Here is a 23,541-nt window from a genome sequence, read left to right on the forward strand (position 1 = left end):
CTTCACTTCCAATTGCAGCTTTTCCTTGGGTTTCGTCTGCCAGCCTACCCTGCAGATCTGGGACTTACTAACCTCCACAATTGCACAATCATATGAGCAAATTCCTTAAAATACGTCTCTTTCTACACACACCTAGATACACACACATACACACACACACACACGCACACACAAATTATTGGTTTTATTTCTCTGGAGAACATTGGCTAATGTATCTAAATGTACCATAATTGCCCCATGTATTTTGTCCCCTGGTATGTCTATACTTATTGCCTTCCATCACTCCTCCTACTTGGCCCACTCCAGCTCCAGGGGCTTCTTTAATAGGTCAAGTGCCATTTCTACTCAGGGTATTGCTAGTTGCTGATCTTCATGCTTGAAGTGCTTTTCCCCAGATATCCCCATGCTCCCTCACCTGTCCTCATTCGTGCTTTTGTTTAGATGTTACTTTTCCCATTTTGTATTCCCAGAACTTAGAAAATTGCCTGGAACATAATAGGCATATACTAAAGTGATCCCATGTGTGTGGATTGTGAAGGCACGCACCCAGCTTCTTCCTATGAGTGTGGGAGCTCAGTGTGGGAACAAGACAACACTCATTTTTCCAGAGTAAAACTAGGCAGATATAGGTTGTATTCGCCACAATAATCCCACTCAGAGGCAAAACTTAGACTCTTCCTAGAAGGAAGAAATTTGATCATTGGATTGATGCTGCGTACTCCCTTGTTAAGTCCTTGTCACAGGTCCAATCAAATTAAACTTTATTTAGGTTTTAGCTGCCCTCAAAAGCACTTTGTTAACTAGCTACTACATTAAGAAGGTAAGCGTTCTGGACTTTATTAAAATAAACATTGGAAACTTTACCGAATATGTGTAACTTTGGAAAACAAAGGGTAAGAAAGAAGAAATAAGGAGCTGATTTTTGTCGCATTTACTTTAACAGGTAGAAAGTGTGTTATAATTAAAAGTAATATCACCTATTGATGAGGAGGAGTTCTTATTCCTATCAAAACAATGTTACACAAAACTTATACTGACTCTGCTTAAAGGTACATATCTTCATTTTATTATAGACAAAGTGAGACATACTATATAGCACAGTGAGAATTCTGACCAGCTACCACCTGGGGGTTGGGAAATCGGATGTGAGAAGGTCCAGCTTAATCCAAAATACCATCACATTTCATACCTCTAATCATGTCTTAAAGCAAAATCAGTTTTATCTTTAAAAAGGAAATAAATGCTGAAGTCATTTTCCTTCTGAGAGGTGATTGGTGTGTTCTGTGTCTTAGCGAGTCTCCTCTCTATCCAGGAAGATAATACAAAGCTCAAGCCATTTAGAATTGTGCATCACACACTTGACCAATAAGTAGTTTGGTGCTTCGAAGACTAAAAGATAAACAGTGTTGTGGGCAATGCCATATTTAGGACATTGAAAAATAAATGGACAATGGCTATGACTAACGTGGAAGGGAGTACATCCAATAATGTAACGGCCCCTGAAGGACAGTTGGGAGGGTGCTAGCGACATAGGTGGTAGACACGCAATTTTTCGAGAAGGCCTCTACGACAAGGCCAGTGGGTGAAATAAGGACACGGTTAGGTGGTTCTCACTTGGTGCCTAGGAGGACATTTCTGAAAAGACTCCCCAGAGCCAATTTTATGTCTCTGTTCCTTAGGCTGTAAATAAAGGGGTTTAACATGGGGGTCACCGTTGCATATATCAGAGAGGCTGTGATGGCTTTGTCATTGGAATCACTTGGTGAAGAGGAAAAGCACTGCGATAATTGTTCCATAGAAGAGAGACACCACGGAGAGGTGGGAGCCACATGTGGACAAGGCTCTGCGGAGCCCTGTGGTAGAGGGGACTCTCAGGATAGAGGCCCCAATATGGCCATAAGAGATCAGGATACCACTCAATGGAAAAATGACAACCAGAGCTCCTACAGTGAACATGACCAGCTCATTGACAGAGGTATTTGAGCAGGACAGCTTGAGGAGAACGGGAAGGTCACAGAAGAAGTGGGGAATGATATTGTCAGCACAGAAGGACACCTGAGCCAGGAGGAGGGTGTGCAAGAGGGCACTACCACAAGAGACAAACCAGGAGCCAGCCACCAGCAGCACACACAGCCCCTCTCTCATGATGGCGGTATAGTGTAGAGGGTGACAGATGGCCACATACCTGTCATATGCCATCACTGCAAGAAGGAGACTGTCAACACAGCCAAAAACTATGAAAAAATACATCTGTAAAATGCACCCTGCATAGGGGATGAATTTGTCTTTAGAGTGCATGTCTCTCAACATCTTTGGGACGGTGACAGATGAAAAGGAGACATCAGCGAAGGCCAGGTGGCTGAGGAAGAAGTACATGGGCGTGTGGAGGCGAGAGTCCAGCCTGATGAGCAGGATGATGAGCAGGTTCCCCAGCACCGTGGTCAGGTACATGCCCAGGAACAGGGCAAAGAACATGCCCTGCTGCTCAGGCCGGATGGGGAGCCCCAGGAGAAGGAACCCGGACACGCTGCTCTGGTTCTCCCTTCTCATTCTGCTCCTCTATATGCAGGAATGAAGGGTAAAAGAAATTTCAGAGACTTGGAAAGTGTGATTATAGCCACCACAATAGGGACTTCTACTTTCTCCCGGAGAAAAAGAAAAACTGCTTGAAATTATACCATCGACTAGTACTGCTAAAGCAAGCAAACTCACCTTCAATGCCTAACACGATGTTTTCCAAATAAATGCATTCTTCTTATTCTTTTAATCGACCAGGGTTTGGCATTATGATACTAATAGGCGTGATAAGAACAAATGGTGCCAACCCTCTGGGGTGCCCCTGATGAGGACTGACCTGAGGTATGGATCTGCAGCCAGGGCAATGCAGTGATTCTGGCCCCACCTCTTCTTAGCTGATGACTTAGGGATCCACGCCTCTCTTGACTTCATCTTGTGCCTCCTCTGTATTGTGAAGATACCAATAGCACATGTTCACGGTTAATAAGAGGAATATAATTCAATGCACATTAATATCTATGAACAGTGTCCTTAATAAAATATACACACAAAATTTTAGCATTTGCTTTTATGATAGGATAAGTATCCAAATAAAACCAGGATCAAGTTCAGAAATTTAATAACACAGCATTACGAGATGGTCAGCATGAAGGACAATGGATTTGAACTATAGTTTATGCTAACTCATCAGAGCTCTCACACTCTCAAGAGGAGTTTTCAACTCATATCTTACCAATTGGGCAAAATCTGATGGAACTTGCCTTAGTGCAAGTTCATCTTTTGCCAAGATAGAAAACATACTTCATTTCGTGTCTCTGTTTATATCTGGTGCTTCAAGTTGGCTCAGAAAAACTAGAAAGAAAGACACCTAAGATCTGAGATCTGAGAACTAGGGATGCCAAATGATGGGACGTGTCTATTAGAATTCACAGTTACCTAGTTGACAATAGTTATTTCCCAATACTTATCTTCACGCTTGTAATAATTGACATTTATTGAACACTATGTCAGACAAACACATTTTTGCATTATTGCTTCACTGAATCTTAAACAGAACTAGGATGCATGTGTTTTTATGCTTCGTTATAGACATACTCAGAAGGAATGAGGACTGTCATGACATCACACAGTAACTACTGGACTCACAGTTCTCTCATGTTTTTAAATTTACTCGAATCTCTGCTGCTAAGACCCTACTGTTTCTCCCTCTCTTTAATTAGACAAAAAAGCCAGGACTGTAAGAAATATTACTTCAGGATTTGAAAGCACACCCCTTCCGAGATTACTATCACTACTCATAGTCCTTTAGCCCTTGAGTTTGCATACGGCTTTCATAAGCCTTCAAGGTTATTCAATTCATCAATATTTATTTCGTGTCTGAGAAGTAGATTTAAAAAAGTTATTTTTTCTTTCATTTACTAACAGAAGCAGTGAAATTGCTTACAGAATGTCACATAGATATTGCATGGTGGAACCTAATCTCAAAGGTAGATTTTCTGTTAATTTTCACAAGAGAGAGAGAGAATCTACCCATTTCTTTCCATGGGTGGTAGAAGGGCTGAACTAAAGTTAAATGTTAAAATCCTCATGTGCTTAGGAAAGGAACTCGACATTCACATTGTTGTGTAAGTATCTGACCAGGTAGGTCATCTCAGTAGGTAACCCGGGACCTCAGACATCTCCTGGAGGAGACCCAGGAGAGACAATCCCTAATAACACTATGGAGCTGCAACGTGAAGGGAAGGAAACAATACAGAAACGGTGCCTTAATTCAGTCAGCACCAATTGTGAAAGAGGTGTCTGGGAAAATCTCAGTACAGAGAAGAGGAGAAGGTGTGACCTGGAGGTTTGCATAAGCCTCATCTTCCTGTCTTTGTACCAGATATTGTCTCCTAAGCAGTCAGGAAATGGAGAGTCAGGTTCCTGGTCTCCACGATGCTACAGTTTCCTAAGTGCTCACAATGTCCTAGTATTTAAGCACCTAACACACAAGATCTTACAGTGGTTATCGTTGTGAATTTCCTTTTGACATTGGAGAATGTTGAGCATCAGAGGCCATATCCAAAGCTACAAAGCTATCCAGTAAGAAAAAGACAGAGATTCGACTGTAGACATATGTGACACCAGAAATGAGCATTTGGTTTCTAAACTATATCAATAAAATTGAAGAACATTGTCTTGGGCTTCCAAGAGGCCCTCTGCATTATTATTCAAATCACTGAAAAATGGCCCTACTTTCTTCAAAATGAGCTTTTTTTTTTTTTAATGCTGCTGTATGGATTCTGGTCTGTCGCAAGAAGAGAATTCAAGTGTGAGAATGTTATACAGACACACACACATATTTGTATCTTGGTTTTAAGTCTCTATCCTATACATTTTCTGCGTAAAGGAAGTCAGGAGTGTGCCTTCATTACACACAAAAGCAGTCACTGTGACAGATACACACTTGCCAAAGGGAATTTGATAGGCTTCTCTAGCTTATACTCAAAGTAGTTAAATGCAGTCAGGGTATGAGACACCGTTACATGATTCTATGCAAAATTCACAAACAAAATGCACGTCACATGCACCTCACAGCTGCACACACAGAACTATCGCACATCCTCTACTGCATGCCTTGAAGTCGTAAGCAGTCAAACATATGCAAATCGCAGGTGATGCACAGTGTCTTACACACAGCACACAGACAACAAAACTCATGTAAAATAAGTGCACATGTTGCTGAGTGGAAATTTCCTGCCCTCCTTGACTTATATATATTCTAGGTGAGGGCATCCAGTTTGTGAGTCAGCAGACTGTTTGCACGGGTGCACGCGCATGCACGCGCACACACACACACACACACACTTGTGCACACACACGACTACAGACATTTCTAGGCACCTGCTCACCTATACCAGTGCTGTGAGTTCAGATAACTTCTGCTTCATGATGTTACCTGAATCTTCACTTTCTGTGCAGATGACCCATGATTGAAGAAAGAGAGAAAACCTCAGTGGACTGAGGACTTTTACAGATTTCATATCTGTTCACCAGCTACAAAGCAATGATGGGCAGACAATCTCTTTTTACCCATTGGAAAGAATCCCAAGAGGAAAGCAGCCCTAACTCCCTGAGTAGAGCAGCAGTCAACTCGGACTAATTACTCTGCTTCCTCCTGGCCCCTGGGGAAGGAGCACGTTTAGGGTCCAGAGGGCCGGAGCTGCTACTGGATTCATAGGAGAAAGTGTTCATGATGTTCCTGATACAACGGGCTTCAGGTCAGGTCTCCGGATCAGAGCAGGAGGTCTCCCAGTCACCTGCAGCCTCTGCATCACAAATTCAGCTTCTCTGTACTGCTGTGTACAGCCCAGGCAGTGCACAGGCTCCAGCAGCTGCTGCAGGCTCCCACAGCACCTACACAGACCTGTCTCAGACCTCCATTACACCCTTACAAATGCACAGGTCTCCCCGTGCCCCTGTGAGGTTCTGAAGCATAGGGTCCATGCCTTGTTGAGGAGTAGGGAGATTGAAACCACATGTTCTGAAGAAAATGACTATGAGCTCGTTGCTTACTAAGAGAGCATACTCGAGTAATTTTCCAAAGATCTCAGAGACTCAGGTTCTTCAAATAGGAAATAATAACGGTTCTGGTTATGTGGGTTTGAGCAATGGTTAAATGGGAACATAACAAAAGATTAAAGATGTTAAGGTTTATTGTCCTTATCTGTATCAGCACAGATCAACCATGGCTCACACGAGGTGCTCAGTTATTTTTGAATTAATTCATTTGTTCATTCATTCACCTAAATACTATTAAGTTTCTCACAAAGTGATATACACTTTGGAGACATAGCAGTGAGTAACATAACAGAAACACCTTCTAGGGAACACACATCCAAGTAGGAGGTGCAGAAAAAAATGTTAATGCAAAATAAATGTTAGGAAAATGGCAAAAATTCCTGGGCTATAGAAAAATCAGACTTGCAGCTATGGAGAATCCCGAATGTCCATGAACTGGTAAATGGGGAAAAGAAAGCTGTGTATGTTCATACAATGAAATGAATGTCCTCATACTCATCAATTTAAAAAATGAACAAATGAATAAAAAGAATGAAACATGTATTGATGCATATTCTAACATGACTGAATCTCAAAATGCTTATGTTGAGTGCAAGAACAAAGCAATAAAAAATATACACCACATGATTTTATTTAGATAAACTTCTAGAAGATGCAACCTAATCTATGTGACAAAAAACAGATCAGTGATTCCCCTCGGGACAGATGGAAGGAGAAAAGAAGAGAGAAGTGTGGGCATGAGGAAACTTCATAATCTTGACTGTTTTAGTGATAGTTTCATGGGTGTATACATGTCAAAGCTATTCAAATTAGTTAAATATTTCCAAGTACGTTAAATATACAAAGTTTATTGTATGTCACTTACACCTCCAAATATCTGGAGACAAAATATTGCCATTTGTGACAATATGGATAGATTTTGAGAGTATTATGCTAAATGAAATAAGTCAAATACATGGTGATGGGAAGAGACTGGACTTCAAGTGGTAAACACACAATAGAGTATACGCATGTCTCATTATAGTTGTAACCCTGAAATTTATATAATGTTATGAAACAGTGTAACCCCAATACATTTATATTAAAAAATATCGGTGTTTTTAAAGGAAAACTATAAAAAATTAAGTATGTCATCTTATTCCTTTACTGAATTCCTTCCAATGGGTCCCCATATTACGCAGACTGAAAACCCAAATCTCTACTATGATGATTAATTTTATGTGTCAAATTGGCTAGGGTTCTGTACCCAGATATTTTGTCAAACACTATTTTAGATATTTCTAATACAGTATTTTTTAATGAGATTAACAGTGCAATCAATAGGCTCTGAGTAAAGCAGATTGCCCTCCATAATGTAGGTGGGACTCATCAAGGCAGTTGAAGGCCTTAAGAAGAACTCTGACCTCCCACAAAGAAGAGACAGTTCCATCAGCAGACTGCCTCCACTTTAAACTGCAGCTTTATTCTGGTTTTCCAGTTTGCCAGCCTACCCTGCAGATTTGGGACTTACTAGCCTACACAGTTATACAATCATATGAGCCTATTCCTTAAAATACATCTTTCTTTCTACACATACATGTATGGGCAAACACACACACTTTCACACACACACAACACACACACTCGAACACAGCTTATTGGTTCTTTTTCTCTGGAGAATATTGGCTAATACGTCTACAATGACCATAACTGCTCCACCAAATTTCTCTGATATCTCTAAACTTATTGCCTTCCATCCCTGCCCCAATTAGCCCTGTCCAGAGCCCCCCTTAAAAGGCCAGGGGCCATCTCATCTCACGGTATTGCTAGTTGCTGATCTTCAAGCTTGGAGTACTTTTACCCAGATATCCTCATGCTCCCTCACATGTGCTCAGTCATGTCCTTATTTGGATGTTAGCTTTTTCATTTTGTATTCCCAGGATGTAGAAAATTGCCGGGAACATAATATTCACGCACTAAGTGTCTTTATGTGTGTGAGCTGTGAAAGCATGCACTCGGCTTCTCCCTATGAGAAGTGGGAGCGCTCAGTGTGGGAACAGGACAACATTCCTTTTTTCAGACAAAAATTAGGCAGATAGGTTGTATTCACTGCAAAAATCCAACTCAGAGGAAACACTGAGTCTTCCTAGAAGGGGAAATTTGATCATTAGATTGACTACTCTGTGCTGCCCTGTTAAGTCCTTGTCACAGGTCCAATCAAATTCAAGTTTATTTAGGTTTTAGCAAGCCCCCCAAAATACTTTATTTTAACTAGCTACTACATTAAGAAGGTAAGCATTCTGGACTTCATTAAAATAAACCATGGAAACCTTACTGAATATTTGAAGGTTTGGAAAACAGTAGTAAGAAAGAGTAGATAAGGAGCCAATTTATACCTCATTTACATTAATGGGTAGAAACTGTGAGTTATGATTGAAAGCTGTATCACCTATTGCTGAGGAGTGTTTTTTTTTTTTACCTATCAAACCAACATTCCACAGACATGGTTCCATAGTATAGAGGTTAGCACATCTGCTTTACATGCATAAAGTCCTCAGTGGAGACGTGGTTCATGGTCTACAGCCATGCCACCCTGAACAAGCCCAATGTCTGATCTCGGAACTAAGCAAGGTCGGGCCTCGTTAGTACTTGAATGAGAGACCACCTAGGAAGACCAGGTGCTATAGGCATAAATAATAATAATAATAATAATAATAATAATAATAATAATAATAAATATTCAACAAAACTTAAACTGGCTTTGTTTAAAGGTACAAATCTTTATTTCATTATAGACGAAGTGAGACATACTAAAGCACCGAAAATTCTGACCAGCTACCACCACCTGGGGTCAGAAAATCAGGGTTGAGTAAGTCCAGCATAATCCAAAATACCATCACATTTCGTATCTTAAAGCAAAACCACATTTATCTTTAAAAAGGGAATGTAAAATGCTGATGCCTTTTTCCTCTTGAGAGGTGATTGGCGTGTTCTGTGTCTTAGTAAGTCTCCTCCCTCTCCAGGAATGTAAAACAAAGCACCACCCATTTAGAATTGTGAATCAAACACCTGACTGATAACTAGTTTGGTGCTTTGAAGACTACAAGACAAACACGTGTTGTGGGCATTGCCATACTTAGGATATTGAAAAATAAATGGACAACGGATATGACTAATGTGGACAGCATTAGATCTAATAACATAACTGCCCCCAAAAGAATACTTGGGAGGGTGCTAGGAAAGTAAGCGATAGACATGCAATTTTCTGAGAAGACCTGTATAAGAAGACCAGTAGGTTAAATAAGAACACAGTTAGATGATTCTCACTTGGTGACTAGGATGTTGTTTCTGAAAAGAATCCCCAGAGCCAATTTTATGTCTCTGTTCCTTAGGCTGTAAATAAAGGGATTTAACATGGGGGTCACTGCTGTATATATCAGAGAGGCTATCATGGCTCTATCTTTGGAATCGTTTAATGAAGAGGAAAAGTATAGTGCTATAATTGTTCCATAAAAGAGAGACACCACAGAGAGGTGGGAGCCACATGTGGACAAGGCTTTGTGGAGCCGTGTGGTAGAGGGGACTCTCAGGATAGAGGTCCCAATACAGCCGTAAGAGACCAGAATGGCACTAAAGGGAATAATGGCAACCATAACCCCTACAGTTAACATGGCGAATTCATTGATGGAAGTATTTGAGCAGGACAGCCTGAGTAGGAGGCGAAGGTCACAGAAGAATTGGGGGATGATAATGTCAGCACAGAAGGACAACTGAGTCAGGAGAAGGGTGTGCAAGGGGGCACTGCCACAGGAGACGAGCCAGGAGCCAGCCACCAGCAGCACACACAGCCCCTCCCTCATGATGATGGTATAGTGCAGAGGGTGACAGATGGCCACGTACCTGTCATATGCCATCACTGCAAGAAGGAGACTGTCAAGACAGCCAAAAACTATGAAAAAATACATTTGTAAAATGCACCCCACATAGGGGATGAATTTGTCCTTCGAGTGCATGTCCCGCAACATCTTTGGGATGGTGACAGATGAAAAGGAGACATCAGTGAAGGCCAAGTGGCTGAGGAAGAAGTACATGGGCGTGTGGAGGCGAGAGTCCAGCCTGATGAGCAGGATGATGAGCAGGTTCCCCAGCACTGTTGTCAGGTACATGCCCAGGAACAGAGCAAAGATCACGCCCTGCTGCTCCGGCGGGATGTGGAGCCCCAGGAGGAGAAACCCAGAAACATTGCTCTGGTTCTCCCTCCTCATGCTGCTCCTCTGTCTTCAGGAATGAAGGGAGTAGGAAATATCAGAGACTTTGAAAGTGTGACTATGGCCACCACAATAGGGACTCTCCTGCAGAAAAAGAATAACTACTTGAACTTATTTTGTCAGCTAGTGCTACTAAACAAGCAACACCCTCAATGCCTAATACAATGTCTTCCAAATAATGCATTCTTCTTATTCTTTTAATCAACCAGGTTTTGGCATTATGATACTAATTTGAGTAACAAAAACAAATGGGACACACAGGACCTCTTCCCTTGGCATACCGACCCTCTGACAGAGAGCTGACCAAAGGTATAGATCTGCAGGCAGGTCAGTGCAGTGATTCTGGCCCCACCTCTTTCTACCTGATGATTGGGAGCCACGCCTCTCTTGGCTTCATCTTGTGCCACTGTAGTGTGAAGATACCAATAGCATATGTCCACAGTTGATAAGAGGATTCTAATCCAATACACATTAATATCTAGGAACAGTGTCCTAATAAAATAAACACACAAAATTTTAGCAATTGACTTTATACCAGGATAAGTATCCAAATAAAATGAGGATCAAGGTCAGAAATGTATTAAAACAATATTATCACATGGTCAGCACGTATGACATAAAGTTTATGCTAACTCATCAGAGCTCTCACACTCTCAAGGGGAGTTTCCAAGCTCATATCCTATCATGGGATAAATCCGATGTAACTTGTTTAGCGCAAGTTCAGTTTCTTCAAGATTTAAAACGTACTTCATTTCATATGTCTCCGTTTATATCTGGAACTTCAAGTTAACTCAGAAATAAGTAGAACGAAAGATGCCTGAGACCTGAGATCTGAAAACTGGGGATGCCAAATGACGTGAGGTGTCTATTAGAATTCACAGTTACCTGGTTGTCCATCACTATTTCCCAATACCAATCTTCACACATTTAATGAGCACTATGTCAAACACATTTTTGCATTACTGCCTCATGAATCTTCAACAGTCCTAAGATATGGGTGTTATTATAGCTTCGTTATAAACATGCTCAGAAGGAATGAGAACTATCATGATGTCACACAGTAACTGCTGGACTCACAATTCTCTCACGTTTTTTAAATTTACTGAAGTCTCTGCTGCTATGACCCTACTGTTTTTCCCTCTCTTTAATTAGACAACAGAGCTAGCACCTTAAGAAATATTATTTCAGGATTTGAAAGCATCTTCCTGTTCAGATAGCTATCACCACTCATAGTCCTATAGCCCTTGAGTTTACAAATGGCTTTTATAAACCTTTAAGTTCGTTCAATTCATTGTTTATTTGTGTCTTGGAAGTAGAGAAAATAGTGATTTTTTTTTATTTACAAACATAAGCAGTGAAATTGCTTACAGAATTTCACATAGATATTGTATGGTGGAACCCAATCTCAAAGGTAGATTTTCTCATAATTGTCATGAGAGAGAGAATCTATCCATCTCTTTCCATGGGTGGTAGAGGAGATAAACTAAAGTTAAATGTTAGAATACCCATGTGCTTAGGAGAGGACCTTGACATTCACATTGTTGTGTAAGTATCTGACCAGGTAGGTAATCCCAGTAGGTAACCCGGGACCTCCGACATCTCCTGGAGGAGACCCAGGAGAGACAATCCCTGATAACACTACGGAGCTGCAACTTGAAGGCAAAGAAACAATACAGAAATGTCCTTAATTCAGTCAGCACCATGTGTGAAAGAGGTGGCTGGGAAAATGCTCAGTGCAGAGAAGAGGAGAAGCTGTGACCTGGAGGTTTGCATAGGCCTCCCTCCTCATGCAGTCCTTCTGTCTTCTGAGGGTGAAGAAAGTTTGGGAACCTCAGGAACCTTAAAAGGATGACCAGGACCAACACATCTCACACTATACTTCTCTGGGAAAATCATGAATTTTTAATTACACTCCTGTTAATTTCTGACAGCTGTGGATACATGCATCTTCACTCTATCCCAATCCGACTCCAGGAAAACATCACACCCCAGAGCAGCCAACAAAACCTCATTGTACAGAAACAAGAGCATTCACTGTCTCATTTGGCCATTACTCATTGAACTTCGGGCCTGTATCAAGGCCTGTACTAAGGACTGAGAGGCAGCACTGAACAAGGCAAGGTCCCTGCCTTTTGTGAGGGTAGATCTTAATGAGCGTGGAGGGATATATCATATGTCAGGCCAGAGCATTAATAACTCACTGTGGCGGAAATAGTAGATGAGCCTGGTGAACTAGTATCCACTGTTTCTGCTTTAAAGCACCCTGAGACTCCAGAGCTGAGCCTAGAGCATTTTTATACTCCTGTGAACCTGCTGGGTCCCATTGACCTACGGCTGTAAACTCATGGACACTCTAGGAGTGGGTGCTTATTTAAAGCCACAATAGTTCCCAAACCACAATAATCCACAAACTGTATTTCATAATAATGGTGAACATTTGGATACTAGGCTAAGGACTTTACTTACATTTCCTAATTCAATCTACCCATCTGCCTTACATTCCCAGATATTAAAACCTCTTCACAGCTGCACTAAGAATTTGTGTTCTTTCATCTATATATTTTAGCTTTTAAGAAATAGAAACATAAATGATACAAATTCCACAGGCACACAATAGTTCAGTAGGGGACAGAATGGCGCGCACACACACTCTTGTGTCTATTTCTGTATTTATAATATATGTGACATATAATATGTATAAATTGATATATGTGTATTACCATTTTCTATAAATTAAAAATTACCAAGTATTAGCTACTTCATGGAGTGCAGTCTAATACGTCTGTGTGAAAAGAGCCCATACTCTTAACCATTCACTACACATGGAACTTCTCTTTTGTTGGTTAGGGGAGCCAAGCACAATATATTATTTTAGACCTGTGAGAGCCCAAAATCATCCAAAATTTTCTTAGTCCCCTGCCTAGATAATTTCATTCCTTCATACCAACATACTTTCCAACTGACAGAAAAAGTCTCAAATGCATTAACTTCTATTTTTACAAAAATTATCTATTGAGGGCCTCCGTAGGATTTGCAAGGCAAGTGTAATTCCTTCCATTTTATACATGTGAAAACTGAAGCCAAGTAGTTCAGTAACTTTCCCAAGGTCTCACCACTAATCGATGGTGATTGTACTCAGTAACTTCACACAGCATGATACCTGGAGTTTTGTTTGTTTGTGTTTTTCTGAGATGTTTAATGAAAGTAAGGGGCTGCAAAACTCTGAGCAACAAAGTCACACTCGGATACATGAAAATTATAGCAGATCCAGTTAGGAAACAGGAAGTTGTTTGGAGTGGGCTCTCTCGGCCAATGGTGCCCCAGAAGGACGGCACTTAGGAAAATAATTGATGTCATGGAACCAAATCCATGGACACCCACAAACACACCTGCACACCAACCACACACTCACAATAACAAGCAGCACACACACTTTCATTACTTCGGCCCTTTCTAACCCATCCGCTTCCCGGGGGAAGGCAGTCAGTATGGGGCGATGATGTCTTTTCAGTCAAAGGCACAGTCATGAAACCAGCACCAACAACCCATGCCCGTGGTAACATACATACAGACAAAACCAAACTATACACCTTCCTGCTCTGACACACGAGCATGTCATCCACAAACAGCTTGCACGTGCACATGCTGCCAAGCAGAAGTTCGAGACCTCTCTGACCTCGTTTCCTTGGTGAGGTCAAGCCTCTTCTCTTCCAGCCGCTGAGACAACAGTCTCACTCCAGACGTTCAGCTCTCATCACTTGGCTGTGATGCAGGTATTTAACATCACAGGGATGAATCAGGAGTCTCTAATCACATGCTTGAAGGCTGGTAACTTGGTCTACACACACTAAAGCAGGGCCCGGATTTGGTCTAACTCAGGAAAAGAGGCAGGCTGTGAGTCAGATACAAAGTACACACAGAGTCTCATCTACAAACCCACAAGTACACAGGCAAATCCATTGTCAAGTGCAGATTTCCAGCTCTTCTGACCTTGTCATTTGTGACCTCACCTTGTGCTCCAGACTGCTTCCCAACTCCTCAGTGTCTCTTCAGGAGACTCAGTACCCAAATGTAAAGAAGAAATATCTGTGGCCTCAGCTCATCTCCGGATGTTCATGTTCCTTAAACAGCTCCAGAAGAATGAGCAAAAGAGGTACCGTTTTTAATTACCCATGTGAGGACTGAAACAAAGTCCCCAGGTCAGAGAGGAACCACCACAGGCTAATTGGCCGATTTCTTACTGCACTGTAGGGAACTGCATGTCCAGGAGCCAGAGAGGACTGAAGCCCCAGGGGACGGTGTCCCTGATGACAGCAATGCATTTCATCTTGGAATGCTTCCAGCTGGGACATAGGATTTTTTAAAAGAGCTTGTAATAATGACTTGTTTAGATGGTTTTGGTGAGTTTGCAGGAAACTATTAAGGGATGGTGAGGGACCCAGGGCTAGCAACGTGAGAAAGGGTAAAAGAAGAGAGAGTGGTTATTAGAACCTGGTAAGATCTGTAGGTGTAGGAGAGGACCCCTAAACAGGAACTGTGGACAGCCACTGTCAACCCATGTTCCAGCAGGGAGGAAAACAGGAGAGTAAATGCCCCAACCTCTCTCTCCTTCTGCTGTTTGATCTCTGGCTTGTGCTTTCTGTTGGCCAAATCCAAAGGGCCAGGTAGCTGAGTTAGTGCAGCCCATGAAGGTCAGACTCCTGAGACAAAACAGGACCGAGAGGCTAGAGAATGGACCTGGAGGGGCATGTGGAGAATATCTAGCATACATCGGCATGGATAGTATTTTCTGTATTCTACAGACATGCTTCCTTTCTTGGTTTACATTTGTCATCACAGTTTTATCATAGACACTATAACTCTTAAAAGATCAGGGCTGGCATTTTATAGAATTACCTTCCTGTGTCCTGCCCATGGCTCAGCCGTTCATAGTCTGTCTCTGACAAGGGCTACAGGGAGAATATTTTGGAATGTCATAATTATCTGCCTGGTTGCCAACTTTAAATTTAGTGGGATACCTGTAGGATGTCTAATTTCTTATTGAATAATGATGAGCAAAAGATTTTTTTTAACTTTTTAATTTGAAATTATTTTAAAGAGACTTAAAAAGAAGTAAAATTATACCAGAAGAATGTCCATGTACCTTTCACTCAGATTCCCCAGAAGTAAATATTTAACCACGTTTGCTTTATTATCACACAGGCATACAGGTATCTGAGATTCAGGATACAGATGTTTGGCAGGTTGAACCCAGTACATATTATCGGAAGGTGGCTGATATCAGTTTTTCCAATTACTGGAGATTATAACCTCCGTCAGTTGATTAAGATGGTGTCTTCCAGGCTTCTCTACTGTAAAGTTACCATTTTTATCTTATAGAAATTAATAAATACAATTTGAGTGGATATTTTGAGGTTATATAAAAACATGCTATTTCTCATTAAAATTTCAACCACTGTATATAAGATCATACTTAATAAGAATCAGGTGATTCTTGCCTAAAATGATTATTGAAATTGTGGTGGCCAAATGGGGATTTTTTTTTTCATTTCATCAATCAGTCTACATGTTCTACATGTACTAGTACCCTGTAAGAGATTTCCCTTCTCTACCATTTTTAATCAGTTTATTTATATTACTATGAATTAATAAATTCTCATGTTGTCTCTGAGTCATAATCCAATATAGTTATTATTCTTTTGAAGCTCAAATTATTCCAGATTTGGCCAGTGGTAGCCCCTTGAAGCAGGCTCCTGTGTCCCCATAATTCGTTGAACACTTTCGTACTCTCAGGCTCAGCAAAATTTTTCAGATCATCTTCATATTTCCTGGCTCTGACCCTGAAATCAGCCATCTTTCTAAGTAACTTGGATTGCTTTTAGCGAAGAATGATATTTAGAGGGAAATTTTATTGGGTGTGTTCATTGCTTACAAGGAAGGCTTCTAGACCATCTCAGAAGATGCAGCTAGGAAATATATGTAAAAGAAACACAGGACGTATAAATTAATACAAAAGAAAGGGGATTAGGGGATTAGGATAGTACACATATTGACACATAATACTTAAATTTCATGGTATTTAAACATACATTAAGAATCATGAGTTTATATTGATACTTCCAGTTCCAGTTTTTCTATGTATGTGACACTTTTCCCCGATAATGAGAACTCATTCCCTTTTTCAACAATATTTTTACTCATTCACTGAATCCTAGAATATGTTACTAAGTAATTTATAATTTTGAACCCATATTACTATTATTGACAAAACTAGTAACTGCAGCTTAATATGTTTTCAGTTAGCTTTTTTTTTTAAATTGTAAGATAGACAATATATTGTATGGGGAAATTGCTTGGGTTAGTTATTTTCATTTCTCCTTCAGTCTAACCATGTTATTCGCTTGAAATATACTTTATTTGTTTTGTTTTTATCTTATTTTTTGTTCCCCATCCTTTTTATTTATTTTTGAGCACATAAATGATAACATGGTCAAAACAAATAGGTATACGCATCTCCCCATTCTTCCCACATATTCACACCTGGCCCTTGTAAGAAACCGTCATTAGTTTCTGACTTATTCTCTGTGTTTCTTTTTGCTCAAATGAGTCAACACATGTATATTTTCTTATTTGTCTTTCATATTTACACAAACGGTAGCATGCAACCGATACTCTTTGACACATTGCTTTTTTACATTAACAATATATCCTGGAAATCATACCATATTAATTCACAAATATCTTTGTCACCTGCAGAATAATAATATAAGAGCTAAAATTACAAATTATAAAAGTAAAGTCTCTTAATTGCTTTAGATTATGAACTATTATGAAATACTTGACTTTAGTTATTAACATCTTAAGGAAGAATATTCTTTAAAAGTTTAGATGCCTTGTCTGGAGATTTGAAGGACATTTACTTGAGTAAGGCAAGATAGGGTGATAAAGGAAGGTCCAAGGGCCTGAGGATAGTTATTGATACTTTGGAAAGAGAAGCCCAGTTGTAGAAGAGATTCATCCTTAACACTAGTAGCCTATGCAGATTACTGCAGTCTCTCATGTGAATTCAGTTGGCATCCTGGTCCAAACACTATGCCCAGTGTGACATAGTGACTAAGGTTATAGGAATTTTTTAAAAAGAATCTCTTATACATTTACCAGCCAGAGACTTACCCAATGGAGCAGGACATAAGCTTAAATTCAAGGGCAGAACCTCAACATTTTTTCAAATTTATTTATTTAAATTAGTTTCAGCCTCTGCCTAGGCATCATATTAATGCTAACTGAATGTCCCTTCCCCATGACCAACCATCAACTACTAATTTGTACTTCTTTAACCCTTCACCCCATTCTCTCAGGCCCCAACATCCCTTCCCGCTGTTCGTCACCAAATTGTCCACTACATTTGGGAGTCTGTTTTTGATTGGTTTAGAACACCAATGTTTTCGAGAAAAACTTGAATAATATTGTTGGACTGAGCCCAAGTAAGACATTTATTCAATAAGGTACCACAAATGGAAACTTAGAATGAGGGCCTAAACATATAAATAAAGTGAAACTCATTTTCAAACAGTAATTGCACAGTGGGAATGTGATAAGTTAGGGGAGAAAGATGCTGCAAATCAGATTATATCACAGGAAAAACAAGACCAGGGTAGGGAACCCAAATCAGTTTAACTGTGAAGATGACACACAACTATCCAGCTTGGGAAGGGGATTGGAGATGACTTGGTCTGTTTAAGTGTTACTCATTTTATACTAAGATTGAATTCTAAAAATGGAAGAACTATTGAACAGGGAATTTAATCCGCCAAAGTGTATGTTTGCTGGTGAAGAAAAATCAAGGGGAAATGAGGCAAGATGGATAAACCATCTAACTCCTGATGCTATTTTCATTCTCTTGAACTGACTATAAAGTTACAGTACTTCCAGAAAATTTCTGCTTTCAGATGTCTTATTGTTTTTTCTATTTTTTAAAGTGCACATAAAGTCATCAGAAATAGTGAGATGATATAGTGAAATCTATTTGACATGAAGTAAAGATGAATCATCTTAGCGTAGAAAATTCTATAATCTTGTTATTTAATTGCATTTATAAATGTGAAATTAATGTATCGCAAGAAGAACAAAGCAATGCAGCCTACTTATTTTACCTGCTTAATTTGAGTACAGTAATTAGGTTCTGATAAATTTCTATATTTCTACTCTACTCTGGAATAAAACATGATTTCTAATGTGCTCTAACTGGGATATTTTATTGATATTTTATGTCTTTACTTAGATATTGTTTAAAATGTAGATTCCTAGGACTCAGATTTTCTTTAAAATAGTCATTCATCAACAAAACTATGTTTTACTTCTTTAACATTTTTTTTATCTGTCAATCCATGACTTCCATTTAGCCATCTAGGAATTATTTCTCTCTGCCTAGAGAGATTACAGGATAAACTCCCCTGAGAGGTCATCACGCCACAACTCCCTCCCTTAACAAGGGCCCCTGAGGCCAGCAGAGTAGAGCTCAAACTCATGAGAAGCTGACTGGGCTCCCACAATCAAAAGAGTCCTTGCCACTTGAGTCAGGGCACTTCTGCCTGCTGAGATGTGGAGCTGGGAAAAGCAGCCTCAGGCTAAGGACCAGATACTAGAAAAAAAAAAATGGGGATTTGAGGCCAGTGAAGGGAAACGTGTTATCTCTTTAGAATAGTGTATTAGTTCCTCCCTCCTTTCCTGTTCATTTCCTTGTTAATCAGCCCAGAATTTCATGGGAGAAACATGAGGGAGCTGAACGTTAGCTGAGAAGCAGACTTGGAGCCGATTAGCAGATGTGCTGCAGATCAGCTTCTGGAGAACCCGGCAAGGAAAGACAAGTGTCTGGACGTGAAGGTGAATTTCTGGAAGCTGGCCAACTGGTTTGATACTTATTCTTTCCTCTTCAGTAGTTTCAAATATATCCCTTATTAAGAAGTGATAGGGTCCAGCTAAAACTTCCACCTGGTTTTTGGTTTTAAGTCCATTTAGATGATCTCTACATCATGTGTTTTGGTGGAAACAAAATCCCATAAGTAAGAAAAAAAAAAAAGCTATTGCATTCCCAGCCTAATCCACTCACCTTCTGCTTTTAGAATTATTCTTTCTGACTCTCTGATCCAAAACCTTCTTCCCTTTTTTCTAGTCATCAGCATGGTTGACCCTCAGGTCTAAGACCTTGAACACTCATTCTCATTAATTAACCCATACCTTCACTAATTTTTTTGTATTCCTCTCAGGCAGCCCTTTCATCAATGACTCATTTTTGAACCAATCTGTGTTTGAAAAACTGTTTTTCAGACATGGAATCTCACTTGCTATTCACAAAACATCAGGCAACAGCTCTTGGGCAAGTGACAGAGGACAAATCAAACCTCCAACTTTTGTCTTAAGTCCAGGACACTGTCCACTGCAGGATCACGACTCCACACACCAGACACACCTCAGCCATGCATGGCCAATCTTTTTCTACCTGATTTTGGCCAGTTAATCCTGAATATTCATATTTTCAAATTCCACCATCTGTACAACACAGAAAGATAGGTTACCTCTGAACATGGGAGAAAGAAGCTTGTCTGCTAAGGGGGATAGAAGGGTAGTTCGTGAGGAAATGGTCCCAGTGAGGAAAACAGTGCCCATGCATGATTGTAACAGACAGTATATATATCATTGTGTGAGGAGGTGGAGCATAGGGGTTAAGAGCTTGAGATTCAGAGTCCAAAATCTGGTTGCTACTCACTTCCTTAGCGACCTGGAGCAAACCACTTCACCTCTCTAAGCCTCAGTCTCCTGACAACATCACAGGCCTCCTAATCCCTTATTAGGGGACTTAAGTTTACATGTAATAAATTTTCAATAAATATTGGTTGTTATTATTAACTGCAATTGCTGATTCACTCAAATCATTCATGCATAAATGAATATTTCTTTTATGAAAGCTTGCAAAAACATGAAATCGGTCTGACAATTTGGCAGTGATGGATAATATACATTAAACATCTGAATTAACTGATTTTGAGAATAGCAGATCAGGGAAGGTGACATTGGCACTGACAAGATCACCAGCTTCTCCTAAGTGTTTGTCATATGCTTGTTTCTTCTAAGTGCTTTAAATGCATTATCTCACAAGATCCCCATCAGATATGTGGATATCTGTGTCCAGTATTACATGTGAGGAAACTGAGGTCTAAAGAAAGAAATCTAACTATAGGAGGTGAACACACAGTGTAAATATATATATGACTTACTGTTAAAGTGTACAGCTGAAACTTATTGGATTTCGTTAAACAGTGTCACCACAAAAAAAATTAATTAATTAAAAAAAGATGGTTAGCAACTTACAACTAAAACATAAGCATCTTTTTTAAGATTTACTCTCTCAGCAACTTTCAAATATGCAATACAGTCTTATTAACTAGTCACCAAGCTGGATGTTGCATCATTTAATTGTTAATGAAATTAAAGCATTTAGTTGTTAAATGAATTAATTTATTAATATCTCAATGTTAAATAAGCTAATATATTAATATATAAAGTAATATGTAATATGTTTTTAAATGTATGAAAATTTCAGTGTAATAAGCCCATTCAAAATGTGCTAAATAATATGCTGACCCTAAAGAAATTATTTCAAACCATTTGGTGATAAAAGTATGTTTATTGTAGAGATTTTTATGGTAACCAAGAATATATAAATAACTAATGTCCAAAAATGTTGGAAAATCCCTATGCAATACATCCACTCATAAGGTATGGATGAATATGCTGACTCTAAAAAATTGATTTAAAACATTTTGCTTATACCAGATCTCTCATTGCAGTTTTTCGTAGTAGCAAGAAATGGAGACTGCTTTGATATCCATCCAGGTAACTGGATATGACTGAAAAGAACCCTATAAATTTTAAAAATTACCATGTTTCTCATAGATATTTTTAGATACATATATGAAAGATGGATTTTTAAAACATTAATTGAATACGCAACAATTAATGCCTATCCTATGCAAATGTGATTGAAGACAGGGGATTAAAGAAAGGAAAAACGATTTACAAAAAAGGGGAGATTTGCAAAGACTAATGATAGAATGCCATGAGCCAAGGAAGATGAACCTTTAATTCTGTACCCAGAGGAGGGAAAAAAAACCCCACCATGTTGAACTGGGTTCAACATTCCTCTTAGATTCACTCCATTGGTTATTTTGGCAAACACTTATTTTCTTCCAAGACAATGCTCAGATGAACTTTAGAATGACTCAACTGAATTTGCTCTGACAGGGAATGAGTGACCTGTGACCTTTCTATCTAAAATACCTTCATCCCTACTCCTCATTCATCTTCATTCCTTCATATTATTCACAAGTTTTATATTGTTCTCAAGTTTTGCCCCTGTCTGATATTATATCACATGTTGATCTATCTTCCCAACTGGAACACAAACTAAGGCAAGAATTTGTGTGTTTATTGCCATGTCCCCAATAGGGAAACATTGCTTTTCAAAGAATGGGAACTAATGAACTTGAATCTCTGATGGTTTCTAAAGGAAAACTCTTACCTGTCCCTCCAGCTTTCAGTCTAAGGCTCTTGAGATGCCCATAGATTTTGGGAAGGGAGAACTGCATCAAGGTTGACAAGCTGTCCCTGCACAGTGGCTAATTGTGATTAAACAGAAAACCAAGATTTGTTGGGTTCTTACAATGTAGGTTATGAAATCGGAGCATATTAAATAACAAAATTTCTGTGTATAACTAGACCCACATCAATGGAAAGAGTCAACCAAACCAGCAGTGTCTCTGAGTTCATCCTCCTGGGACTGTCCTCCCGGCCTGAGGACCAGAAGCCACTCTTTATGCTCTTTCTCATCATGTACCTGGTCACCATAATGGGGAACCTGCTCATCATCCTGGCCATCTGCACTGACTCCAAACTCCAGACCCCCATGTATTTCTTCTTGAGTTTCCTGTCTTTTATTGACATTTGCTTAACAACAACCATTGTCCCCAGGATGCTAGTTAACTTCCTGTCAGAGAAGACCATCTCATATGCTGGGTGTCTGACACAGATGTATTTTTTTTATGCTTTCGGCAACACTGACAGCTTCATTCTAGCAGTCATGGCCTATGACCGCTATGTGGCCATCTGTGACCCCATGCACTACATCACCACCATGAGCCATCGCCGCTGTGTCCTGCTCGTGGCCTTCTCCTGCTCATTTACACATCTTCACTCTCTCCTACACACACTCCTGCTGAATCATCTCACCTTCTGTAACTCCAATGTTATCCATCACTTTATCTGTGATCTCAGCCCTCTGATGAAATTGTCCTGCTCCCCCACATTTCTCAATGAAATTGTGATAATGACAGAAGGACCTATCGTTTTGGTGACCCCCTTTCTATTCATTACTTTCTCTTACATACGAATCTTCATAGCAGTTCTCAAAATCCCCTCAGCTGCTGGGAAACGCAAAGCCTTCTCCACCTGTGGTTCTCATCTCTCTGTGGTAACACTCTTTTATGGAAGCATCTTCTATGTCTATTTACAGCCCCTCTCTACCTACACTGTCCAGGATCACATAGTAACAATTGTCCACACAGCTGTGTCTTCCATGCTAAATCCTTTTATCTACAGCTTGAGAAATAAAGATCTGAAACAGGGCCTGAGGAAGCTGATGAGCAAGAGGAAATCCCAGGCAGCACTGTCTTGACAAACCCACTGGAATCTGCTCCACTGGAATCCATGTTTTCTTGGTTCTTGGAGAACAATCAAACTGTTGGCAGGTAGCATTTTTAACCCATGTGAGACAAGGTTATTGCGGGCACTTGGATCCATTGATGCCAGCCCCACCAGTTGGCCCGACCTCTGCTTAAATCATCATACTTTTCCTCACTATTCCTTCCTACAAAGACTTACCACTTTCTCATATTCCAAATACTGCTTTAATTCTTTTCTCAAAAAGATTTCCTGAACAAATTTCTCTCTTTTTATTAAGACATCCTCCATTTAAATATATTGCTGAAAACAATTACTTTAGTTATAGCGGTTGAATGCCTTTGCAAATACTTGAAAAGGGAAAAAATGGAGGGAGAAAGGGAAGAGGAAGAAAAAAATTAAGGTTATATTTTAACTAATTATATAATTTGGAGGATTTTTATAATTTCTTATTTTTCTCTTTTAAAAACTTTTCTATCCT

At 39.8% G+C, this 23,541-nt stretch overlaps 2 protein-coding genes across 2 annotated transcripts; one reads left to right on the forward strand and one right to left on the reverse strand.

The window, feature by feature from the left end:
- Positions 1-1,610: 1,610 nt before the first annotated feature.
- LOC107508688 (olfactory receptor 1J4-like) lies at positions 1,611-10,322 on the reverse strand. Its single transcript, XM_036239481.1, is given in 3 exon segments — positions 1,611-1,776; positions 1,778-2,551; positions 9,826-10,322. Coding segments are annotated over 3 exon segments (1,437 nt in total).
- Positions 10,323-22,035: 11,713 nt separating this feature from the next.
- LOC107516302 (olfactory receptor 1L8-like) lies at positions 22,036-23,074 on the forward strand. The gene has a single exon (XM_016155918.2). The coding sequence runs from the start codon at positions 22,111-22,113 to the stop codon at positions 23,053-23,055; it is 945 nt and encodes a 314-aa protein (XP_016011404.1). The 5' UTR covers positions 22,036-22,110; the 3' UTR covers positions 23,056-23,074.
- The last annotated feature ends 467 nt before the right edge of the window (positions 23,075-23,541 follow it).

This window comes from Rousettus aegyptiacus, unplaced genomic scaffold (genome assembly GCF_014176215.1).
Source record: "Rousettus aegyptiacus isolate mRouAeg1 unplaced genomic scaffold, mRouAeg1.p scaffold_m13_p_3, whole genome shotgun sequence".
NCBI lineage: Eukaryota > Metazoa > Chordata > Mammalia > Chiroptera > Pteropodidae > Rousettus > Rousettus aegyptiacus.

Coding starts and splice junctions, on each gene's coding strand:
- LOC107516302 (XM_016155918.2), top strand. CDS start 22,111: ATGGAAAGAGTCAACCAAACCAGCAGTGTCTCTGAGTTCATCCTCCTG.